Genomic DNA, 18680 nt, shown 5'->3' with positions numbered 1-18680 from the left:
TGCTTTTTATAACTAGTCTGAACTATTCAGACTAAGTAGAACAAGGTGTTGGTGGTAGAGGCAAAGTAAATACTCTAAGTAAATTCCTTTGAGAAAGGAATAGCAGGGAAAACAGCTAGTAAGGAGAGGCACTGCTTTCCGAACGATAAACTAACTCTGGCTAACTGTAACCAGTAACAGTGGCAAAGTAAACGCTCCGAGAGTCACTTGAGCGCGGCGCTCGCCCCAAGCGCGGTTCTCGGAGACCGTCCCGCGCCGCTTGCTCAGCCCTCTCCGGGCCGCGGGCTGCGGCAGGGCCGGGGAAGCCCTGCAGGAAGGGCTCGGCTTCCCCCGGCCCGGTGCCGCCCAGCCCGGCCCCCCTCCGCCCGGCGGAGCGCGGCGCGCCGCCATGGCCCGCGCTGTGTACGCCCGTCGCCATGGAGACGCTTCCCCTCAGGACCCCGCTCCCGCGTGCCGCCGTAGCTGTCCCCGCGGCGCCTGACACGCCGGTGCCTCTCGCCAGCTGCGCTGGCGCCGCCGCGGCCCAGCCCCGGCGCCGTAGGAGGGGGACTCCGCGGAGCGGCAGCGTCCGGACCGAGGCCTCCAGCACGGCGCTGCCCGTTGCCCCGACGGGTCGGCGGAAGCCGGCCCTTGCGCGGCGGCGGACGTTGGGCGGCCCCTCTGCACGGCGCTGCCGCGGAGCACGCTGGGAATGCGAGTCCCAACGGCCGCGGCGTTCGCCGGGCCCGGGCGGGGAGCGGACGCGTTTCCCGGCGCGCAAGGCGCGGGGGGAGGGGCGGGGCGCCGGGCGCGGGGCCTGCTGGGAGTTGCAGTCCCGGACGGGGCGCGGAGCGGGCGAGAGGGCGCGACGCGGACTCCGCTTCCCTTCGGGCAGCGCGGCGCCATTGTGGCCACGCTCGCAGCCCATTGGCTGGCGGCAGGAGCCGGGCCTCGCTCCCCGCCCGGTGACACAAAGCGAATCCAAGATGGCGGATGCGGGCGCGGGGAGCCTGCACGGGGGGGACGCGGCGCCGCTGTGCCCTCCCGAGGAGCAGGAGCTGAGTCAGCGCCTCCGCCGCCTCTACCCCGCCGTCAACCAGGAGGAGACGCCGCTGCCGCGGTCCTGGAGCCCCAAGGACAAGTACAACTACATCGGCCTCTCGCAGGGCAACCTCCGCGTCCACTACAAAGGTGCCGGGCTGGGGGCGGCGGCGCCGGGTTCGGCCTCGGCGCGGGGCGGCTCCGGCGCGGCCCTTGGCGCGGCCGCTCCTCGGGGCTGGCCGGGCGGCGGGCTGGGCCGGCGGTCCGGGTCTCCGCTGGAGCGCGGCGGCGGCCGTGGCAGCGCCGGGGGAAGGGGCGGCCCGGCCGGGGAGCCGCGCCGGAGTGGGCCGTGCACCTGGTCCTGGGGGTCCTGGCCGGCCCTCGGCCCGGCGCGGCGCTTTCCGGGGCTGGGGGCACGGAGTCGACGGCCCTTTCCCTTGCGGCGTGTGCTGCCTTATAGAACGGTTTGCAGTGTCACCGGCCCGGCCGTGCGGCCAGCGCCTCCATTTACTCCATCACTCTCCTTAGAACCTGGCCGAGGGGCGGGTGGCATCGGCGCGCTGTGCAGCCAGGGCTTTGGCTCCTTGGGTTTACACAAAATAGATGCTCGAAGACCTCTAGGACTTGGGGGAATCACACTGATGTTTTTCTTGTTCGCTCTTGGAGGCCGTTCTCCCAACCCACCCATTGGAGAACTGATTATTCCTTTTCCTGCCCGGTTAGTAAACACTGATGTCATTCCCCTCTTGTGTAATCATTTTCGTCTTTCTTCTGTTTGTGTATGTTGGTCTTCAAGTTATGTATGTGGGGAGGGGGAGAGGTAGTACGGTGAGCCTTTCTCAGTAACTTCCCGGTGAAAACAAAGGAAAAAATACAGTGTTAATAGCGTAGGGGTTGTTCATGGTGGCAGTGCAGGATCGTATATCCCAGTTCTCTGAAAAGCGTGCTTTAAATTGTTGGATATGTGTAAGAAACAGATCCCCACTGCGTTCAGATAGTGGTGTTGTAGATCAAAATGTGGGAGAGTTCAAATCCCATCAGTACTTACCTTTCCGTTCTTTCTTAGGTCACGGTAAGAATCACAAAGATGCTGCCTCGGTCAGGGCTACACACCCTATACCTGCAGCCTGTGGCATTTATTACTTTGAAGTGAAGATCGTCAGTAAAGGTAGAGATGGGTAAGTGCCTTATTCCAGTTCAGTGGTTGGGGGTGTGTATTTAGCAGTTCTGCTGTACTCTGACCTCCTTTCTAGAAGGGTTAGAGGTCCCGTGGCTGCTGGGTGTAACAGGCAGGTGCATCATGGGGAGGTTATATTCTCTTGGTTAATAGATGTAAATGTGGTAGAATGCAGTGGAAGCAGAAGCACTTGCACAGCTGCTTTCTGTGCTGTTTGGTATGGGCAGTTTTAAAAATTCAGGAAACTTCGGGTCTCTGGTGCAATTTGAATTGAAATGATTTTTCCTTTTTGCTAGCTAGGTCTGGTTGCTTGGATTTCTGGAATTATGATGCCTCAGAAGTGGAGTGAAATATAAGGGAGGAACCCTGAACTTAATTTTGGACTGTTAGGTGTTTGCATGGTGAGGAGCAGTCATGGTAGTACTAGAGCGCTGGAAGAAGAACTTCTGAAACTTTTTTTTTTTTTAGAAACCCCATATGCACGATCAAGGACAAGAAAATATAAGCTGGAATCTGTGCTACTTCTGTCATCTCTAGGCCCTGAACTTGGACTCAAGTCATTATCTCAGGATAGATTGCACCACAGAGTATCATGACTGATAACTGTGGAAACTCGGGAGGCTGTGCTGGAACTGGAATGCTAAATACAAGAGCGTTTTTCCTGACCCAGTCGTGGGTTTTGTGGTAATATTTAATATTCTAGGCTGTTGTTGAGACTGTGTTTGCCCTATCGGTCTATACTGCTTTGAACAGTAGCAAGTGGAAGAACTGCAAAAGCAGCAGATCCTATCGGTGGCATTAGAAGCAGCCATCCCTTACTAGGCAGCATCTCAGTGAACTGAACTGGCAATGGGTTTTGGATCTCATCCAGTCCTGCGGTCACTGTATTGGGCAGTATTTTGATGCAAGATGTAACGGAACCAGGAATTACGTGGAGTTCCTTAAAGCAATATTCAGGATCTTGGGAAGTGTGGGAGAGGAACAAAGGGGGCATTTCTGCCAAGGTCTGAGTTTCTACTGCTAGCGTGGATGTAATTTTTAATCATTGTAAAGGTATCAGCATGCTGTGTGTGTGTTTGGCATTTTTTGTTGCTAAAGGGTGAATATCGTGGGTATAACTATCCAGAAGGGAAGGCCACACAGGAGAAGGTATTGAGTGTGATTAATTAATCCAGTCCTTCAAGAGTAACATTTGAACTTTGTCAGGCTTAGTGGTTGTAGGGAAGGGCAGCAACCGTTCCTACTAAAAACCAAACGGAAGTCAATAACTTCTTACCATTTGAATTTTTTTGCTGTCGTAGTTGAATTGAGAGGTGGCCTATTTGTAAAGGGACTTGCAAAGAATCTTGAATTGTGCTGCATTTAGGCCTGTAATAATTATTAGGTTATCCATGCAGAGGTGAATGCTGGGCTGAATGCTTTAGAAATGTAGGGAAAAGAGAGTCTTTATTCTTCCATTTTGCTGGCTTGGCGATTAACTGCTTGTCTGTTTCGAAACCCTGCACTTGATTAGTTTATGTAACTGCTAAAATTGAAATAATTTATAGTGAACTTTGAAACAATTTTCCAAAGAAATCACATTATGAAAGGTCACTGAACAGCACTTAATCCTTACTACGTTCTAGATCAGTCTTACAGGGAGGTAATGAAATTTGCTGCTTGTTGCCCAAGATCAGAGTTTTCTGTATTAATAGTCCATTGTTGTGATTATGGAAAACAGTAAAAACAATTACTTTCCAGGAATACTTTCAAAGATATGGAACCATGTGTGTTAACATTATAGCAGTAGGAACATGAGATGTTGATAGCTATGATCGGAAGTCAGGGCAGTGGTGAGCTTGTGAGAGCTTGTCCGATGTCCCAGCCGTTCCTCTGCCTTTTCTTCTGCTGGTAGAGAGCACTCCGATTTTTATCTTGCACACTGTGGTACTGGGGATTTGTAATTGTGAATTTATATTGTAGCTGCTGCCTGTGTGTCACTTAAGAAGGTACTCTTGTGTGTCTTAATGGTTTGAAGTCTGCCTGTTGGAGGCTCGGTATCTTTAAGTAAACTGCGGCAGAGAAGTCTCTTCCTAGGAAGCTCTGCAGTGTTTATTACGCCATGGTGGCTTCAGTTTAGAGGAATAAAAGCCCGGAAATGTAAAGAAAGGATTGGAGGGAATGAGAGGAAGTTTTGAAGTGGCAGAAGTGGCAAAGCATGTCCCTAGAAACTTGACTGGAAGCCTTTGAGCAAGGGGAGAGGAAGAGGAATCTTTCTGAGCTCATTTCTAGAATGGTACCTCAGGTGTAAAGTCTCTGATCTGTAGCTTGTTAATTTATTTATGCTGTACAGAGTAGTGAGGTAAGAACAGTGTGATGGTATTCACTGTGTCTCTCTTGCTGGAGTTTGTGATAGCTTTTCATGTTTAGGTTTAAAATGCAAGCGATTTGGCTTTTGAAACAAAACCAAAAAAATACTTTTGGTGGAACAAATATCGGGGAAGGCGTTTTGAGGAGTTCTGATTGATTTTGTTCAAATGTATCATCTTTCTGTGCTAGTAATTGTTAGTTGAGCACTCTGCACTCTGGTTAGATGCTGGCAGTTGCTAATAAGCAACAGAAACAAAGGTTTCTGGTAGAAATGGGATAGAAGCTCCCAGTGGTTTTTGCTGGAGATGGAAGAATCCTGAAGCTCACATGATAGCATTTTACAGCCTGTCAAGTGTATGTTGCCTGTATATGATATGCTGTGATAAGAGGGTTCTTGAGCTGGCATCAGACTGTGCCACTTCTGGATTGGTGGTGTCATGGTGGTGGAGACACCTGAGCTATGGAGACAAATGAGGTACTAGTACCACCTTTTTGACTTCTCCATTCTGATAATTTCATGGGGCTAAGGTGATTATGTATGCTGTGGTTCTGTCCTTTGTTTCCTCCCAGCACATTGTATCCTAGCAGTAAAAACACACACTCTCACCTCCCCCACTTTTTCAGGCAGTTACTTTGCTGCTCGGTTTTGCAAACCCCAGTGCAAGGAAAGAGGGAGGGACTGCAGCAGCTCAGACACAAGGTGCTTTAGACTGCCACGGCACTAGGCCTGTAGCTGGCAGAAAACTTCCTTTTTTGCAGTGTCTTTCTCCCCTGCCCTTTAATACACCTGCTCCATAAAGGTGCTTTGGTTCAAGAGATGACTGATGAAAATGCTGTCTTTACCATCACTAGACTTTTCTGCCTCGGCATTGGTAGAGTCTAGCTTGGTTTCCTGGCAGATACTTCAAAGCAATTACAGCGTGCAAAAAGCCCACTTGGTGCACTCAGCTTTCATTAGCTTTGGATCTTCCACTGTTTGTGCATTTGAGATACAACCACAATCCTTTGAGTTAAAGATGATAGAGACTTTACTTTTAGCTGAATGGTGGTCATTTCTCATCCTGGTAATTTTAGTCTTTATTGATGAGGTCATGTTTATTTACTGGGTGTGGTTTTTGTGGAGATTTTGGGTGGTTTTGTGTTTTGTTTTGATGTTTGGTGGGTTTTTTTTCTGGGGGAGGGGAGGCTGCCAGGCTACCATTGAAAACTTGTTTTGACAGGGAGGCTAGGTAACATGTAACAGATCTATCTACTGACAGATCTGATTTGCTGTCTGTACTACTTTTTGCTTGGGAAGATGGTTCTTATCCTCAGAGAGTAAGAGGAGAACTCTGCTCTGCCTCGGTCCCTAATTGCAGCTCTCTTCTCACCTCCTTGTCTGTGCTGAACATGCAGGGAGTGGTTCCACAACACTTTCAGATGATAAAAGTCAAGACTGGGATTCTGCCTTTCCATTTATCCTATATTTCTGTGCCTTCCCTCATGCTGACAGTCTGCTGCCTGGCCCTATGGTGAGCTGGTTCAAGGAGATAACTGTTTGAAAGCTGGCCACATCAGAATAATTATGATGATTTAATCTATTGACATCATTGTCGGAAATTGCTGCTTTGCCTTTTTTTTTTTTTTTTAATTAAATTGAGAACTGTTTGGGGTTCTGCTCACTGACATGGGTTGAAGGCAAGTCAGTAAAGGGAAGGGGCTGAGCTGGGAGAAGGAAAGGTGGGATTGCCACAATCCTCATTTAGTTCCATTCAAAGTGTTGTTGAATAGTTTTGTCTTAAGACTTACTGGGTATTTAATTCCTGAGCCATTGTGTGCATGTCTCCTGAGTGTTGTCAAGTGGAATGAGAGGACAAGAGGCAGTGGGTCACAAGTTGTGGCGAGGGAAATGCCAGCTGGATATAAAGAATTTTGCTTGTGAAAATGGTTAAGCACCAGAACAGTCTGCACGGAGCGTCTGTGGGCATCTGCATTTTCAAACATAGGCTGCCTGATAAAACTGTAAGAGTTGCTTATCCTTTGGGCAGGAGGATGAAGAAGGAAGGTCCCTTCCACTCCAAACCCCTCCATGGTTCTGTGGATGGCTGACTTCCAGCATTCCTCAGATGAGCAGACTCACAGATATGTACGTGACTCTTCCTGAGCTGCCACAAATAACTCATGCTTTTATCACAGTGGTGTTTATAACAGTTCAACCTTAACTATATTGGAGGCACTGAACTTTTATTCTCTCTCCCGTAAATACATGTTTCTGTTTGCTGTTGATTTGTCAGCATCTCACAGCTTCTGTTTCCCCATTAGATGATCTCTGCTTGGTAAACAGGAACAGTGTAAGACTCATTAGGGCAAGGCAGTCAACCCACAACTTACAGGCTGTTGTGACTCAGGACAATTCATCTTTGTTGTCCTCTTTGTGCTGGGGCAAGGTGAGTTGTCTCATGGGTGGCAGCGCTTTTTCCTGACTGCCACTTCAGTTTCTTGACCTGTTTTACCTCCCGCAGCCACACAGTGGGTTGTGATGGAGTGTGACCGGGGAGGACATCCCCAAGATTGATCCTGACTGTGCACAGATTCTGATTGTAGCAAAAGTTCACCTGTCCTGTAGCCTCTTTGCCATTTCTGAGCTGCTCCTGGGAAAGACAGCCCAGTGGCCTGTGGATTGCCTTTGCAATGGCAGTTTGCTGTCAACAGAGTCTTTACTGGTAATGGTTTGGTTTTAGATAGCAGCTTACTAACCGATATTTCGGCGTGCTGGTGTTTTGCAGCAAGTCTGACCTCTCTGGCAGTGACGGAGCCCGCTGCCTGTCCATAGTGGCTCTGCGTGCTCTGTGCAAACAGCAAGTGTGGTCTGTGGGCAGAGGAGGTGCCAAGTGGCACAGCCCTCTGTGCCAGGGGAGCCAGACGGTTTCACGAGGACTTTGAGCTGTCTCGGGAAGGCTGCTGAAAGCCAGTCTAGCTTTTCTTCTTGCCATGATTTTTTTTTTTTAACCCTCTTTCGTTTGTGCCAGCACTGATGACTCTGTAATGAGCTGGATCATGTTAACTTTTTGCTGGATCAGTCCCTGGTACAGTGCTTTGTGTGAGGAGTGGGGGAGAGGAGATCCAGAAAGGTAGAAGAGGGAGGGTGGGAAGACCTTTGCAACAGAGTGTGTTGGTATGCCTCTTCCAGCACTGTTCTGTAGTTGCTTTGAGATGTGCTGCTGGTTGTCCAGAGGTGTCGGTCAATGCTGGCTTGGGTTGTGGGCATTTTTCTGCGAGAGGGGGGAAAGTACTTTGAGGATAGTTACCAAAGAGCTGATCGAGCTTAGTCCATACCGTAGTTTTACTTAAAGTCTTCCTTTAGCACACAAGTGCACCACATCCCAGACTTAAAAATAGCTTGGTTTCTTTCTGACTGAAAAAGAAAAATAAAGGTCACATGCCTTGGTTGTTTAGCAGTCTTTACATTTGTAACAAGTAATCTGCCCCTCTCTTCCTTGCTTACGTTTTTCCTTGCCAGCTTTCCATTTGTCTTCAGCATATGGCGAGCGTGATTGTTCTTTGAAAGGCTTTTTGCTTGTGTACTCTAATGTTTTCCAGATGCTGATAGAAGGACTATCCATGAAGCTCTGCTGTCAGTGGCTTTAATGGCACAGTTGTTCTGTGGACCCAACAGCTGGTTATACTGCAGACACCTTATAATGTCATGTGTGTCTGGATGTGGCTTTTAGGGAAGGCTAAGGGATATTCTGTGGGAACTGAGGATTTCTAGTGTCTGCATGTGCTGTGTGATCCCTTATTTGTATCTGATAAGCCTGTAAATAATTGATTCCCTCCCCCTTTTGATTTTTTTCCATCCTGGTTTCCAAGAATCCAAAACCAACACAGAGAAGGGGATTGTTACTCAGTTTGCAGGTATGTCTGCTTACTTGAATTTGTGCTGTTCCGCAGACGTTCATTTAAACAAACCAACACATAAATAACCCCCCCAAGTAGGTTCAGTAAACAGTTCTCACCTTGTTCCCATCTGCAGACAGCCTTGCCCAAGCCAGTCTTGCTTGCTCAGCCACTGACTGCCCGCCCTTCAGTGCTCTGAAGTGTACAGACACTCATTTTCTGTGGAGGTTTTGCATCAATTGATGGCATCTCATATTAGTTATTTTTTGTCGTTGTTCTGCTAAACCCTTGCAAAGCCAAGAGCAACTTTTTCGATTTAAAGCAAGTTTTGAGATGTGAATATGTGATTTTGAAGTTGATAACTGTTTTTTTAATTGCCACTTAAAAAAAAAGTTCAATTAAGTGGAAAGTGAAACTCGGTGCTTTATAGCAGTGTCATGGGTCCATCCATTGTAATGGCAGAATATCAGTTTCTCATTAATCTGTGAAATTAGGAAACAAAATTGAAGTAGTGATGGAGATGTGTGACTTGTGAAGTGTGCATTTAGGTATATCTGAAGTCTGAGATCTAGATATCAGGCTGTAATAATGTCTGTCTGTATGTTCATTTTTCTTTTTTCTGTTTTTTGTCTACTTGGAGTTGTGAGATTTTTACACAGTAAAGAAGAAAAATTTTGGGGAAAGGTGGCTTCTGGTTTTGTGTTTTCCCGCCCCCCTCCCCCTGCTATTTCTGAATGTCTGCTATAGAAAAGGTAGTAATATGGCAAAAGTGAACTCTAGCGAAATCAACTGAACATCCTTAGATTATGTGCTAAACGTTGTTATGCTTCAGTTCTTCAGAATATGTTTGCAGTTAATAAGTCAAATCGTAGAATAATGGGAACTGATTATTTAAATGTTCTAGGCGTATAGATCTAAGCAATTATCTGTTTCATAATTAAATTGCACAAGTTGCATAACTTCTACAGAGAGGGGAACTTTTTTCCTTGTGAAGCTCTGGGATGATGAACAGCTAAAGAATTTATCATCTGCTGTGAAGCTTGACTCTCTTCAGCTGCACCACTGACCCTGTAAAGCTGAGTTGCATTAACTGTGTTCTATTGATGGCACTGCCAGATTCGTTTTCTTAATTGCTTTTCTAGGAATGGGATTTACATTGTTTGTACCTGTGGTACAGGACTGGATCTCTGTTCACATGCTATGGTTTCAATCCTAGAGATGTGATCTTCCTTCTTGTTTAGAAGTTCTTGATATTGATGCGTTCCACATCTAGCCTTTGTTCCTTGTTGGGGAGGTGGCAGCATGTAAAAATGTGTGAATTCAGTGTGTGTTGCTTTCCCGGTGCTCACTCTTAACTCTGGCCGTCGCTGTTTTAAAGAGAAAGTATTCTTGTTTCATAAATACATGTATTAAAACTTTGTGTTTATTTTTTCTGTAATGTTTTCCACATAATTAAAAGAAATAGATCTTGCATAAATATTGCAGTTATTTCTTTCTGTAATTTTATGAAAACTTGTGTTCTCAGGAAAAATCATCTTTTCATAAGGATTGTTACCATCCATTTCCTGCTCAAAGTCTAAACCAGAGCAAAAGAGCCTATAAGGATGGGACAGTACCTCTTAACAAAACCAGCTACCTGGCAGCAGAGTGTGTTTTTTCTGGTTTGGGTATTGCATTTATATTTTTCCCTGGGTTTTAGTGTAGAAAACAGGAACTCATGCTGCTGTTTGGAGCTGACTGTCTGGCACGATGGACTGAAATGCAAAATTAGTCTTCGTTGTGAAACTTGCAGTCTTTGTATAACTTACCCTTTTTTGGATGCCTTTGTGAGATATTAGCAGTACCTCCAGTGTCTGTAGTGTTTTCTAGGCTTTGTTCACACCAGGAAAAATGGCCTGTTGCTTTGACTGCCAGTCTAACCATCTTAAGTCCATTCAGTCATGGAAACCTGTTTTAACTTTCCCCGTCTGTTGGATAAAATTTTTCAGCAACTCTGAACAGTGCATTTGGAAGTGAGGTTTGTTAATCACCAGGACAAACTGAAGTTCTACTTACTCAGTTGGCTGTAACCAGAATAAATAATCAGAGAATTAATGTCAGTAATGCTTTATGCTGTTCCCAGGGTGAATGCACCATTTGCCACCAACACAGTTTATGTGAACTTTGTTAAATACCAGCAGACTTAGAGAACAAGTCAGCTGTCAAGAGTGAAAAGTATGAAGTTGTAAAACTAAGTTGGTGGGACACCTTAGCTTCAGCTACAGGTGTTTTCGACCACAGTATGTTGCAGGATTTGGATGTGATGGTACTTAGGGTGACAGATAGAGAAGTTGGTTATTCTGGCCTGATCCTAGTGGTGACTTTAGCCTGGAGAGGCTTGTGTTTCGACTTTTCTTTCTTAAATGGTGCTCAAGTCAAGTCTTCTTCTCTGATCTGTATTTGTGGTCTTTCAGTATTCCTACATATGTTGCCAATCTACATCATCAGTCTTGTCCCTTCCTGAAGACAACACAGAAAAGGGACAGATTTGACCCTTCCTACAGCTGACAGATACATTGAACGTGATCCTAAAATTGGAAGGGAGCTGGGAATCTGATACCTTGGTCTAGCAAAAATAGTTTTTTATTCTTCATTTGTAGTTTTGTCAGTATACTACACTCATAAATTGACCGAGAAGATGTTGTATTACCAGGTTGCTGCCTCTTAATTTTGTTCTGCTCAGTCACCTTCTCTTCCACGCTCTTTGGCTTCTAGAGCTTCTCTGCCTTTCTAAGGGCTGATGTGCAGTGGGCTCCTCCATGCCTCAGGATACTTGTAGTTGTTTTTAATGAGCTCTTAAGAATTTTGTTTTCTTGCCTTTTATCTACCTTTTTTCAGCCTTGTGTTATTTGTCTCTACTAGCCTCTGCTTGGGGAATTGGGATTCTTTTTGGAGTCTGTCAGTGCTATTTCTGAAGCACCGTTACAGAACAGTGCAATATCCACAAATAAAACCAGAACTGCTTCCACTTCAGAGATTTATTATATTTCATTATGAAGTGGTACTAAAATATTTGTTGTTAGACTGAGGAGTCAGAGACAGTTGGAATCCAGTATTTTATGTACCATAGGTAATTTTTTTAAGAAGATGTAACTTGTTTTTTCACTGCTTTAAAATAACGTGCCCCTTCCCCCACCATAACTGTGACAATGTGGTTTCAGGTGGTGAACTGATATGGATTATCATTTCTTGCCACTCTTTAAACCTGGCACAAAGTCAAGGCCCACCTCAGACAACAAGAACGATAGTTCAGAGCTTTGCGCAAGAGGCTATGGAAGCCTCTAAAATGCAACCAGTGCGATGGGGTGTATTATTACTCTCTGAATAATTTAGCTTGAATATTTTAGACTTGGCTGTGTGTGTTGAAAGAGTGGTGTGCATGATATCTGGGAGGACAGGATTCCCACCAGATAGGAGTGGTTATTAGAAAAAAAAATTGCAGGATGCAGTAAGCCTTTGAATCACAAACTACTCTGGAAGAGAAGAGCATCCCTTGTTTAACTCGCGGCTCGGCTGGGTTCCTTGGTCTTGGCCCAGCCACGTAATAAAATGCCAGTCCCAGGAATTTCTACTGCACGTTGGTGATATTGTTAGCTTGCTAACTGAGCAAGGAACAACTGCTTTACAGGAAGTCATGGCCCACAAAACAGGTTATTTAATGTCTCTGGGTTTAACTCTTCATGTTTGGGCCTCGGTGTATCGGCACACGTAGCAGCCCGGCCTTACAGCATGCTTTACGGTGTCAGCGTGTCACTGGCATGGTAAAGAAGAATTCTAGGTTTGTGACCATTAGATAGCCAACCAGTGCTAAACTAATGTATTTTTTTTTCCACCTTCGTTTCCCCAGCTTTAAGATGGAGTGGGTTTTGTCTGCCTTCTGTGTAAACTTCACAGGCATTTGGAAGCAAAGTGGTATGGATTGCTTCACCGTCCTGGCTAGGTACCTTTCAACAGGTTAAGAAATAAAGAGAGGAACCATAATATCTTTCTTTTCATGGCAGAGCCTTAATAAATCTGCTCTGCTAATTGTCAAAACTAGCATTTGAGATGAGCATTCTTAAGTTTCTTGGAGAAAGTCTTGTAGATGAAATATGTTTGCAGTATGCTGCCCTGGTCTAGTTAGGACCACAGACTAACTGCTTTCTCCCTTCTTCTGCCCCACCTTGGTTTTGCACGTAGCAGTGCCTCCCAAGTGCTAGGTGCTTTCCAGGCATTCAGAGAGGGATGTGCTTTGCTCATGGAATTCTTAAAACTGAGGAATATGAAGTCCAGTTACACGTGAGTTCTGCTGATGTGTTCTTCTCTGTTCTTCCCAATGAATCCTTCGTTCCTGCACTTGAAAAGCCTGATAGATCCAAGTGCTGCCATTTCAACAGTAGCTACTTGCTGTCAAAGGGCAGGTCTGTTCTTAAGTTTTTCTGCTGGGTTCATGAGGATTTTTGTGGGTTGCTTGCACAAAGTAGCTTTAGACTAGCCAAAAAACTTTTCTTACATTGACTTTTTGGCAGGCTCTGTGGGTATGTTTATTCTCAAGAAACAACTTCTGACTCAAAGAATTGCTTGTCACATGGGTGGATTCCCCTTCCGAGGACAAACTAAACGCAGCCATCAGTGTACTCCTCTACTCGTATGACTGTGTAATGCTTAGAACCGCCTTTTTAAGAGATCCCCTTATTTTAATTTAGGTTAGTCAAATATTGTCACTCCTCTGAAATAACTTCTCTTGTAGCTCTCTGAATACTTTCTGCCCAGTGACAATATACAGTGCTTCCTGGCTGAGTCAGTGCATCTGAGATCTTTTGTATCTGTAACAGATTTTAATTTAGAAGTACAGTCACCATTTTGACTCTTTCCATCTCTTTTCGAGGGAAAGCCTTTTATTGGCAGAAGAAAAAAATTGGTTTTGGAAGTTACAGATTTAAATTGCAACTTTGAAAACTTCTGCACTGCAGAATCTGCCACACAAGTTCCCTTAGGAGCGAGAAGTGAATGGTGTCCTGTTTAAATGTTGCTGTGCTGGAGTGGCATACAGGCTGGTACTTACTGCTGAAGTACTTGGGAACTGGGGGAGGGAGCTGAAAAGCTTTGTCTCTTTGAACTTAACAGCACTGTGACTGTGGTAGGATTAATATCTAGAGGGAAAAATACTGGCAATCCTGCTGGTCGTGTGTTGTGCAGAGGCGTGTGTGGAGCCAGAATCTTTTGGCACGAGGGCTTGCTATCAGGGTCCTTTGAAATTCATCTGCTGTGGCCAAGGAGAGAGCCAGTGCATGGAGAAAAGAGGCAGAGCTGCTGTTGTGGCTGGTGGTAAGTGTTGCTGATTCAGTCTATTCAAACTTTAAAAAGCAACCGGTATTGACTGAGCAGGGCTGAGGTGCTGCAGTAGAAGTCTGGAAGAATTCGGTGCTATGGTAACTGCTCAGGCTGCTGGTAAGTGGAAACAAGACTGTTCTCCTGACTGAATCACTAACATGTGTCTGCGTTTATTTTTGTCTGTCTGCTCTATTTGGAATTGATCTACTGATGCAGCATTTCTGAAGCTTCTGATTGGGGGGGGGGGGGGGGGGCAGTTCCAAGTATTCAGTGTTCACTGCTGAGAAGATTGTTCTTAGGAGGTCACTTTTGCCTAGCTTTAGTTAAGGTACATGTCTTGCATATGATAGATGATGGATTTAAATGTATTGTTACCCAACTGCCCCCCCCCCCCCCAAAAAAAAAAAAAAAAAAAAAAAATCCTGTTTGAAAGTAGGTGCTAACATTTCTGTGCACCCTCTTGTAAGAGGCTCTTTGCATCCCTGTAAAAGAGACTCCGGTTAATGGATACTCCATATGGAGTCTGTCCAGGCCTGAAATCTCCAAAACCAGGGATGATGCAGGCAGACTCTGTAGAGATTTATGTTAAATGATATTGAATGTTATAATTCATTCATTTAAAAAAACAAGCAGTAGGTTGTGCTTGATGATGCCCATAAATACCGTTTAACTAGTTCTGAATTTGTTGTATACACAAAACTGGTTTGAAGCATTTGGAAGCGAGGAAGTGAGAAGCTGTTCTGCACCAAGAAGTTCAGAAAGCAGCTGATGCTTTTAGTGGTAGTGTTGAAGGTGAATTTTTTTTCCTTTCTATTTTCAGGAGAACAGAATGTGGTTTGATGTTTTTCTTTTTTTAATCTGAGGTTTTGTAGGTCTTAAAGCTCATTTTATCCATTATTTCTGATATATTACTTGTTAGTAGATGGGAAAAGCAAAGTAGCTAGTATCTTCTAAAACAATAACCAGCAATCAAGTATGTGACAACTTGATGTTCTGGCTATAAGCTCTAGGCTGTGGAGCTGAAACCCAGTATAGTGAGAGAGTCTCATTTTATTTTAGTTTGTCTGAAAATTCTGTGTACAGTTCTACAGTCATTATGGTCTTATTTTTAAAGTTTTTATTGGGCTTTAAATGGGAGCGTAAATTGAAGAGCAAAATTTTGTGAACCAGGAAGGCTGATGGTCATGTTCACTGTTTTAATTCTTTTTAAGTGATACGTTTCCATGGTGGTGTTTGTCTACATGAAAGTGTAATCTTAAATTTAGAATTTCTGGATTTGTAGTACTTACTTTTTATAAAAAAAGAAGCCTCTAGCCCTAATTTAAAGCTGTGTTGTCTGAAAATGGAAAGATACTTGTATGCAGTTTTGCCCTTGGTTATGTGCACAGGATTTGCTGCAGCACACAAAAGAGGGAGGTTGAATCTACATAGAAAATAAAGTTAAGCAGGATAAACTGAAGTGTGAGATGACCTGTTTTATCAGAGTTCAACAATTAGGTGATTTCATATAATTTCCAACAGTTTGCTTGGTGCAGTGACCCAACAAGGGATTGGGGACAGAAGGGAAGCCATCAAAGTGCTGCAGCCATGATTCTGATGAAGCTGTGTGCCAAGGTTGCATGCAGAAGCAGTGTCAGCTTTCTCTGTTAAAATTCCAGCTAAGTGTTTTCGGGCCTGCCAGTGTCAGGACCGAGCATTCTGCTATTATTGCACCAGGCTTGGATGTGCCTTTATTGTGTGTTCAAACAGTTTGAGACCTTGAATCACAGCTCCCCTGAGGCTTGAACAGTTGGCAGAGGTGGCTCTTCTCACTGGTCTCTGAAGCAAAAGAGACCTGAAATGTTGTTCTAGCTGTGAACTGTGATCCTGACTGCTCACACAATAGTTGAAAAAAAATCAAAATAGCAAACCCCACCATGCAGCAAGGAAAACTCTGTAGCAACAGAGGGTTCTGAACTCAGTAGAAATAAGAAAATTGAAATGCTAACAAGCATGCTGTCTTATCTGCCAATGCGCTAGGAAGATGGAGAGGAAGAGCTAGAGCTCTGCCTGCAGATCAAGGGAGAAATCATCTGTACTTCTCTATTGTCCCTGGAAGGCTGTAAATGTATCCTTAAAATTTGGTTTGTTTTTAATAGACGTCTATATGTCATATGACTATGAGACTGAATTTTTAGATGCCATAAATGACTGCTTCAGAGAGGCTAGTGGGGAAACTCATGAGAAAGGATGTAACTTCTGACTCATGCTCTGAGCAGTGCAGAAAATGTTTACAAAAAATGTGTGTTTGTAAGTTGTTCTGCAGCACTGACCATAAGTAATGTGCTTCCTTTGAAGAGCACTAGAAAAAGACCCCCAAACCCAACCACTTCAGTGTTCATCAAACGCCCCCCATCACCCAACAACAACAAAGCCAGAAAACAAACCTATATAAATTGAAGAAGCTTAAGAAGAGTTAATAAAAAAGATGGAATCAAAAAGGTAAAATGCTTTCAGATGGTGTGGAGACTCTTTAAGGTATCATCATATTGGAGGATCAGAGTAATAGTGTGTGAACTGTTGGAGACACTCAAAACGACCTGGTAGTTGGCATAATTAGACAGGAGGGAGAGAGAGGATGGGGATACACCCTCCAAAAGCTGAAATTTTATTAGATGAGAAAAATGGAAAGAACAAACCTTTAGGTTTAAAAAAAATGAATAAGGTTGACCGAAATGACTTGAGAGACATCTGGCTCGAGGTCTGAAATGTTAAAAGAGTATTTTTCCCTCCCAAAACATCAGGGTTAGGAAGCAGGCTGGAGAGTCTGTAAAACCAGGAGATGGTTCAGGAGAACTTTTTATGAAGGGATCTGAGTAAGAAAGTTTAAGGCTCCCAAATACTAGATTTTGCTATTAAAGAATTGTCTAGTTCAAGTCAGAGTTAATTCAACAACAGTGTCATTTGTCAATAAAACACATGCCAGTCTTTGTTTTTAAATTAGCTGTCTCCAGTTGAAGGGTTAATACAGCAGTATTATTTATCCATAGAACACAGGAACAAATCATTGGGGTTTATCTGATACAGAGAAGTGTGTGTGTGGCTGCTTTTTTTTTTTTTTTTTAAGGGATCCAAAGGAATGAGATCCCATAGTATTTTCTCTTGAAGTCTCTTCCATCGTTGAGATCTCTGTATCAGAGCAGAACCTTCCTTGTTGCTTTTCTTCAAGTGTTCATCATGGTGACGTGCCAGGCAGCAGTCATTGTGGCATGTTTTGTGTGTGAGTTCAGGGTGGTTCTGTAGGTCAGGAACCAGTCTTTCCTGGACGTTCTGTTCTCCTTGATGACAAGGAAGAAAGCTGGCTTCAGCTGCTGCAATCGGAGCAGGGCTTAGCTTGTGGTGTATGTGTGTGCCTCAGGAAGTTCTGTCTTTTCTCAACTTGATTGATGCCTGTCTTTATGTACTGCTAGCCAAGGGTTTGCAGCCTGTCAGCAAAACTGTCCTGAAGTCAAGTTATCATTGAATAATTTAGGTTGGAAGGAGTCTCTGTAGGTTACCCAGTTCAGCTCCCCACGCAAAGCAGGGCCAACTTCAAAGTTAGAGCAGGTTCCTCAGGACAATGTGCAGCCAAGTTTTTGACCATCTCTACGAGTGGAGATGCAGTAGTATTTCTGGAGCCTTCTTCCAGTATTTGATCACCCTTACAGTTAAACTATTTTTAGTAATGTCTAGTTGGAGTCTTCTTTGTTAAATTTGTCTGTTTTCTCTCATGATTTTGGGCAAGTGTGCGAGGTGTCTGTGCCCGAAGCCCAGCTCCACCTTCCCTGTGCTCTCCCATGAGGTGGCTGTAGGCAGCAGTGAGATCCCTGCTTTGTCTTTTGTTCCTAAGACTGAACACACACATTTCCCTGAGTGTTGTCTCATACACCACGTGGTGTGAGCCTCCTAACTGTCTTTTGCTGCCCTTACTCTGGTTTGTTACTCTTCCTTTTATTGGAGATCCCCAAACCGAACACAGTACTTACAGGTGCCAGATAGAGAGGAGCAGGTCTCCTCCCTTGACCTGCTGCTGCAGGATGTGGCTGGTGGGAGTAGTTTTTCTTTGTTGCGTTGTTTAATCATGATGATGTCCCCACCCCACACTATTTCTTTCCTCCCTTCCTTTTCTTGGCTTTCCCAAATCTCCTCTTCAAGTCACAGGTATTTGTCCTGGGCCTCTAATAGGATGTCTTTACCTGATGTCTGTGTTCCTGCAAGCGTTTCTCTTACCCTTGGTCTTTTATCATTGAAACTGGTTACTGGTCTGTGAGTTAACTTCCTTTTTATACCAATATAATTTCTTTAAGATCTTCTGGTGCAGGACCTTATCAAAACCCCTCTGCATTCCAGCAATGGTAATTTGCTCCTGGTGCTCCAAAGTCTTTCCTTGTCCTTTTCGTGGCAGTTGTTGAGGCTAGGGGCCCTTGGGTAGGGGTGGTTTTGAGACTGTTTTCTATCATGATCGGGAAGGGGAAACCAGCAATTGATCTCTGTTCATAAAAAGCTTTCACTGATACATAAGATCAGGATAGTGACCAGCTGCTGTTGTCTTAGCTGGTAATTGCCACGATGCTGTCCTTCACATCTCCACTCAGGTGCGTTTCAGAGGAGTTCCTAGCCCAAAGGTGAAACAGCATCTTCTCTGGACTCCGTGCAACAAAGGTACTAGCTGTTATGGTATCCCTCCTCAGATGAAATGGGGCTTTTTTCTATTTATACTGTTACTGAGGGGTAGAGAGTCTAAGAGAATAGGCTCTGTCACCCTTGTAGTCCTCTGCAAGTTTAGGTTTTCGGATGAATGCCCCCAAAGTCTTGCCTCCTCTCTGCCCAGCTCATGTATCTTCCTGAGCAGTGCTGGTCTTTACGGTTGAGCTTTCTCCTTTAGGAC

At 44.8% G+C, this 18680-nt stretch overlaps 1 protein-coding gene across 9 annotated transcripts in view; it reads left to right on the top strand.

Moving 5' to 3' along the window:
* The first annotated feature begins 925 nt into the window (after positions 1-925).
* The window catches only part of RANBP10 (RAN binding protein 10), an 87754-nt gene continuing 69999 nt past the window's right edge, over positions 926-18680 (top strand). For 2 of the 9 annotated variants that reach the window (XM_040615664.1, XM_040615666.1), the window contains exons 1-2: positions 933-1170; positions 2087-2198. In XM_040615664.1, the coding sequence (XP_040471598.1) occupies positions 966-1170; positions 2087-2198 (317 nt within the window). In that variant the 5' untranslated portion in view covers positions 933-965. Of the gene's footprint in view, positions 1171-2086; positions 2199-13062; positions 13769-13819; positions 13892-18387; positions 18455-18680 lie in introns of those variants that run through there. The other 7 variants (XM_040615658.1, XM_040615657.1, XM_040615659.1 and 4 more) reach the window with 7 other exon arrangements.

The sequence above is a fragment of the Falco naumanni genome, chromosome 15 (assembly GCF_017639655.2).
Source record: "Falco naumanni isolate bFalNau1 chromosome 15, bFalNau1.pat, whole genome shotgun sequence".
In the NCBI taxonomy this organism is placed as follows: domain Eukaryota; kingdom Metazoa; phylum Chordata; class Aves; order Falconiformes; family Falconidae; genus Falco; species Falco naumanni.
Note: the sequence above shows the minus strand (reverse complement) of the source record. Positions and strands in the feature narration are given on the sequence as shown.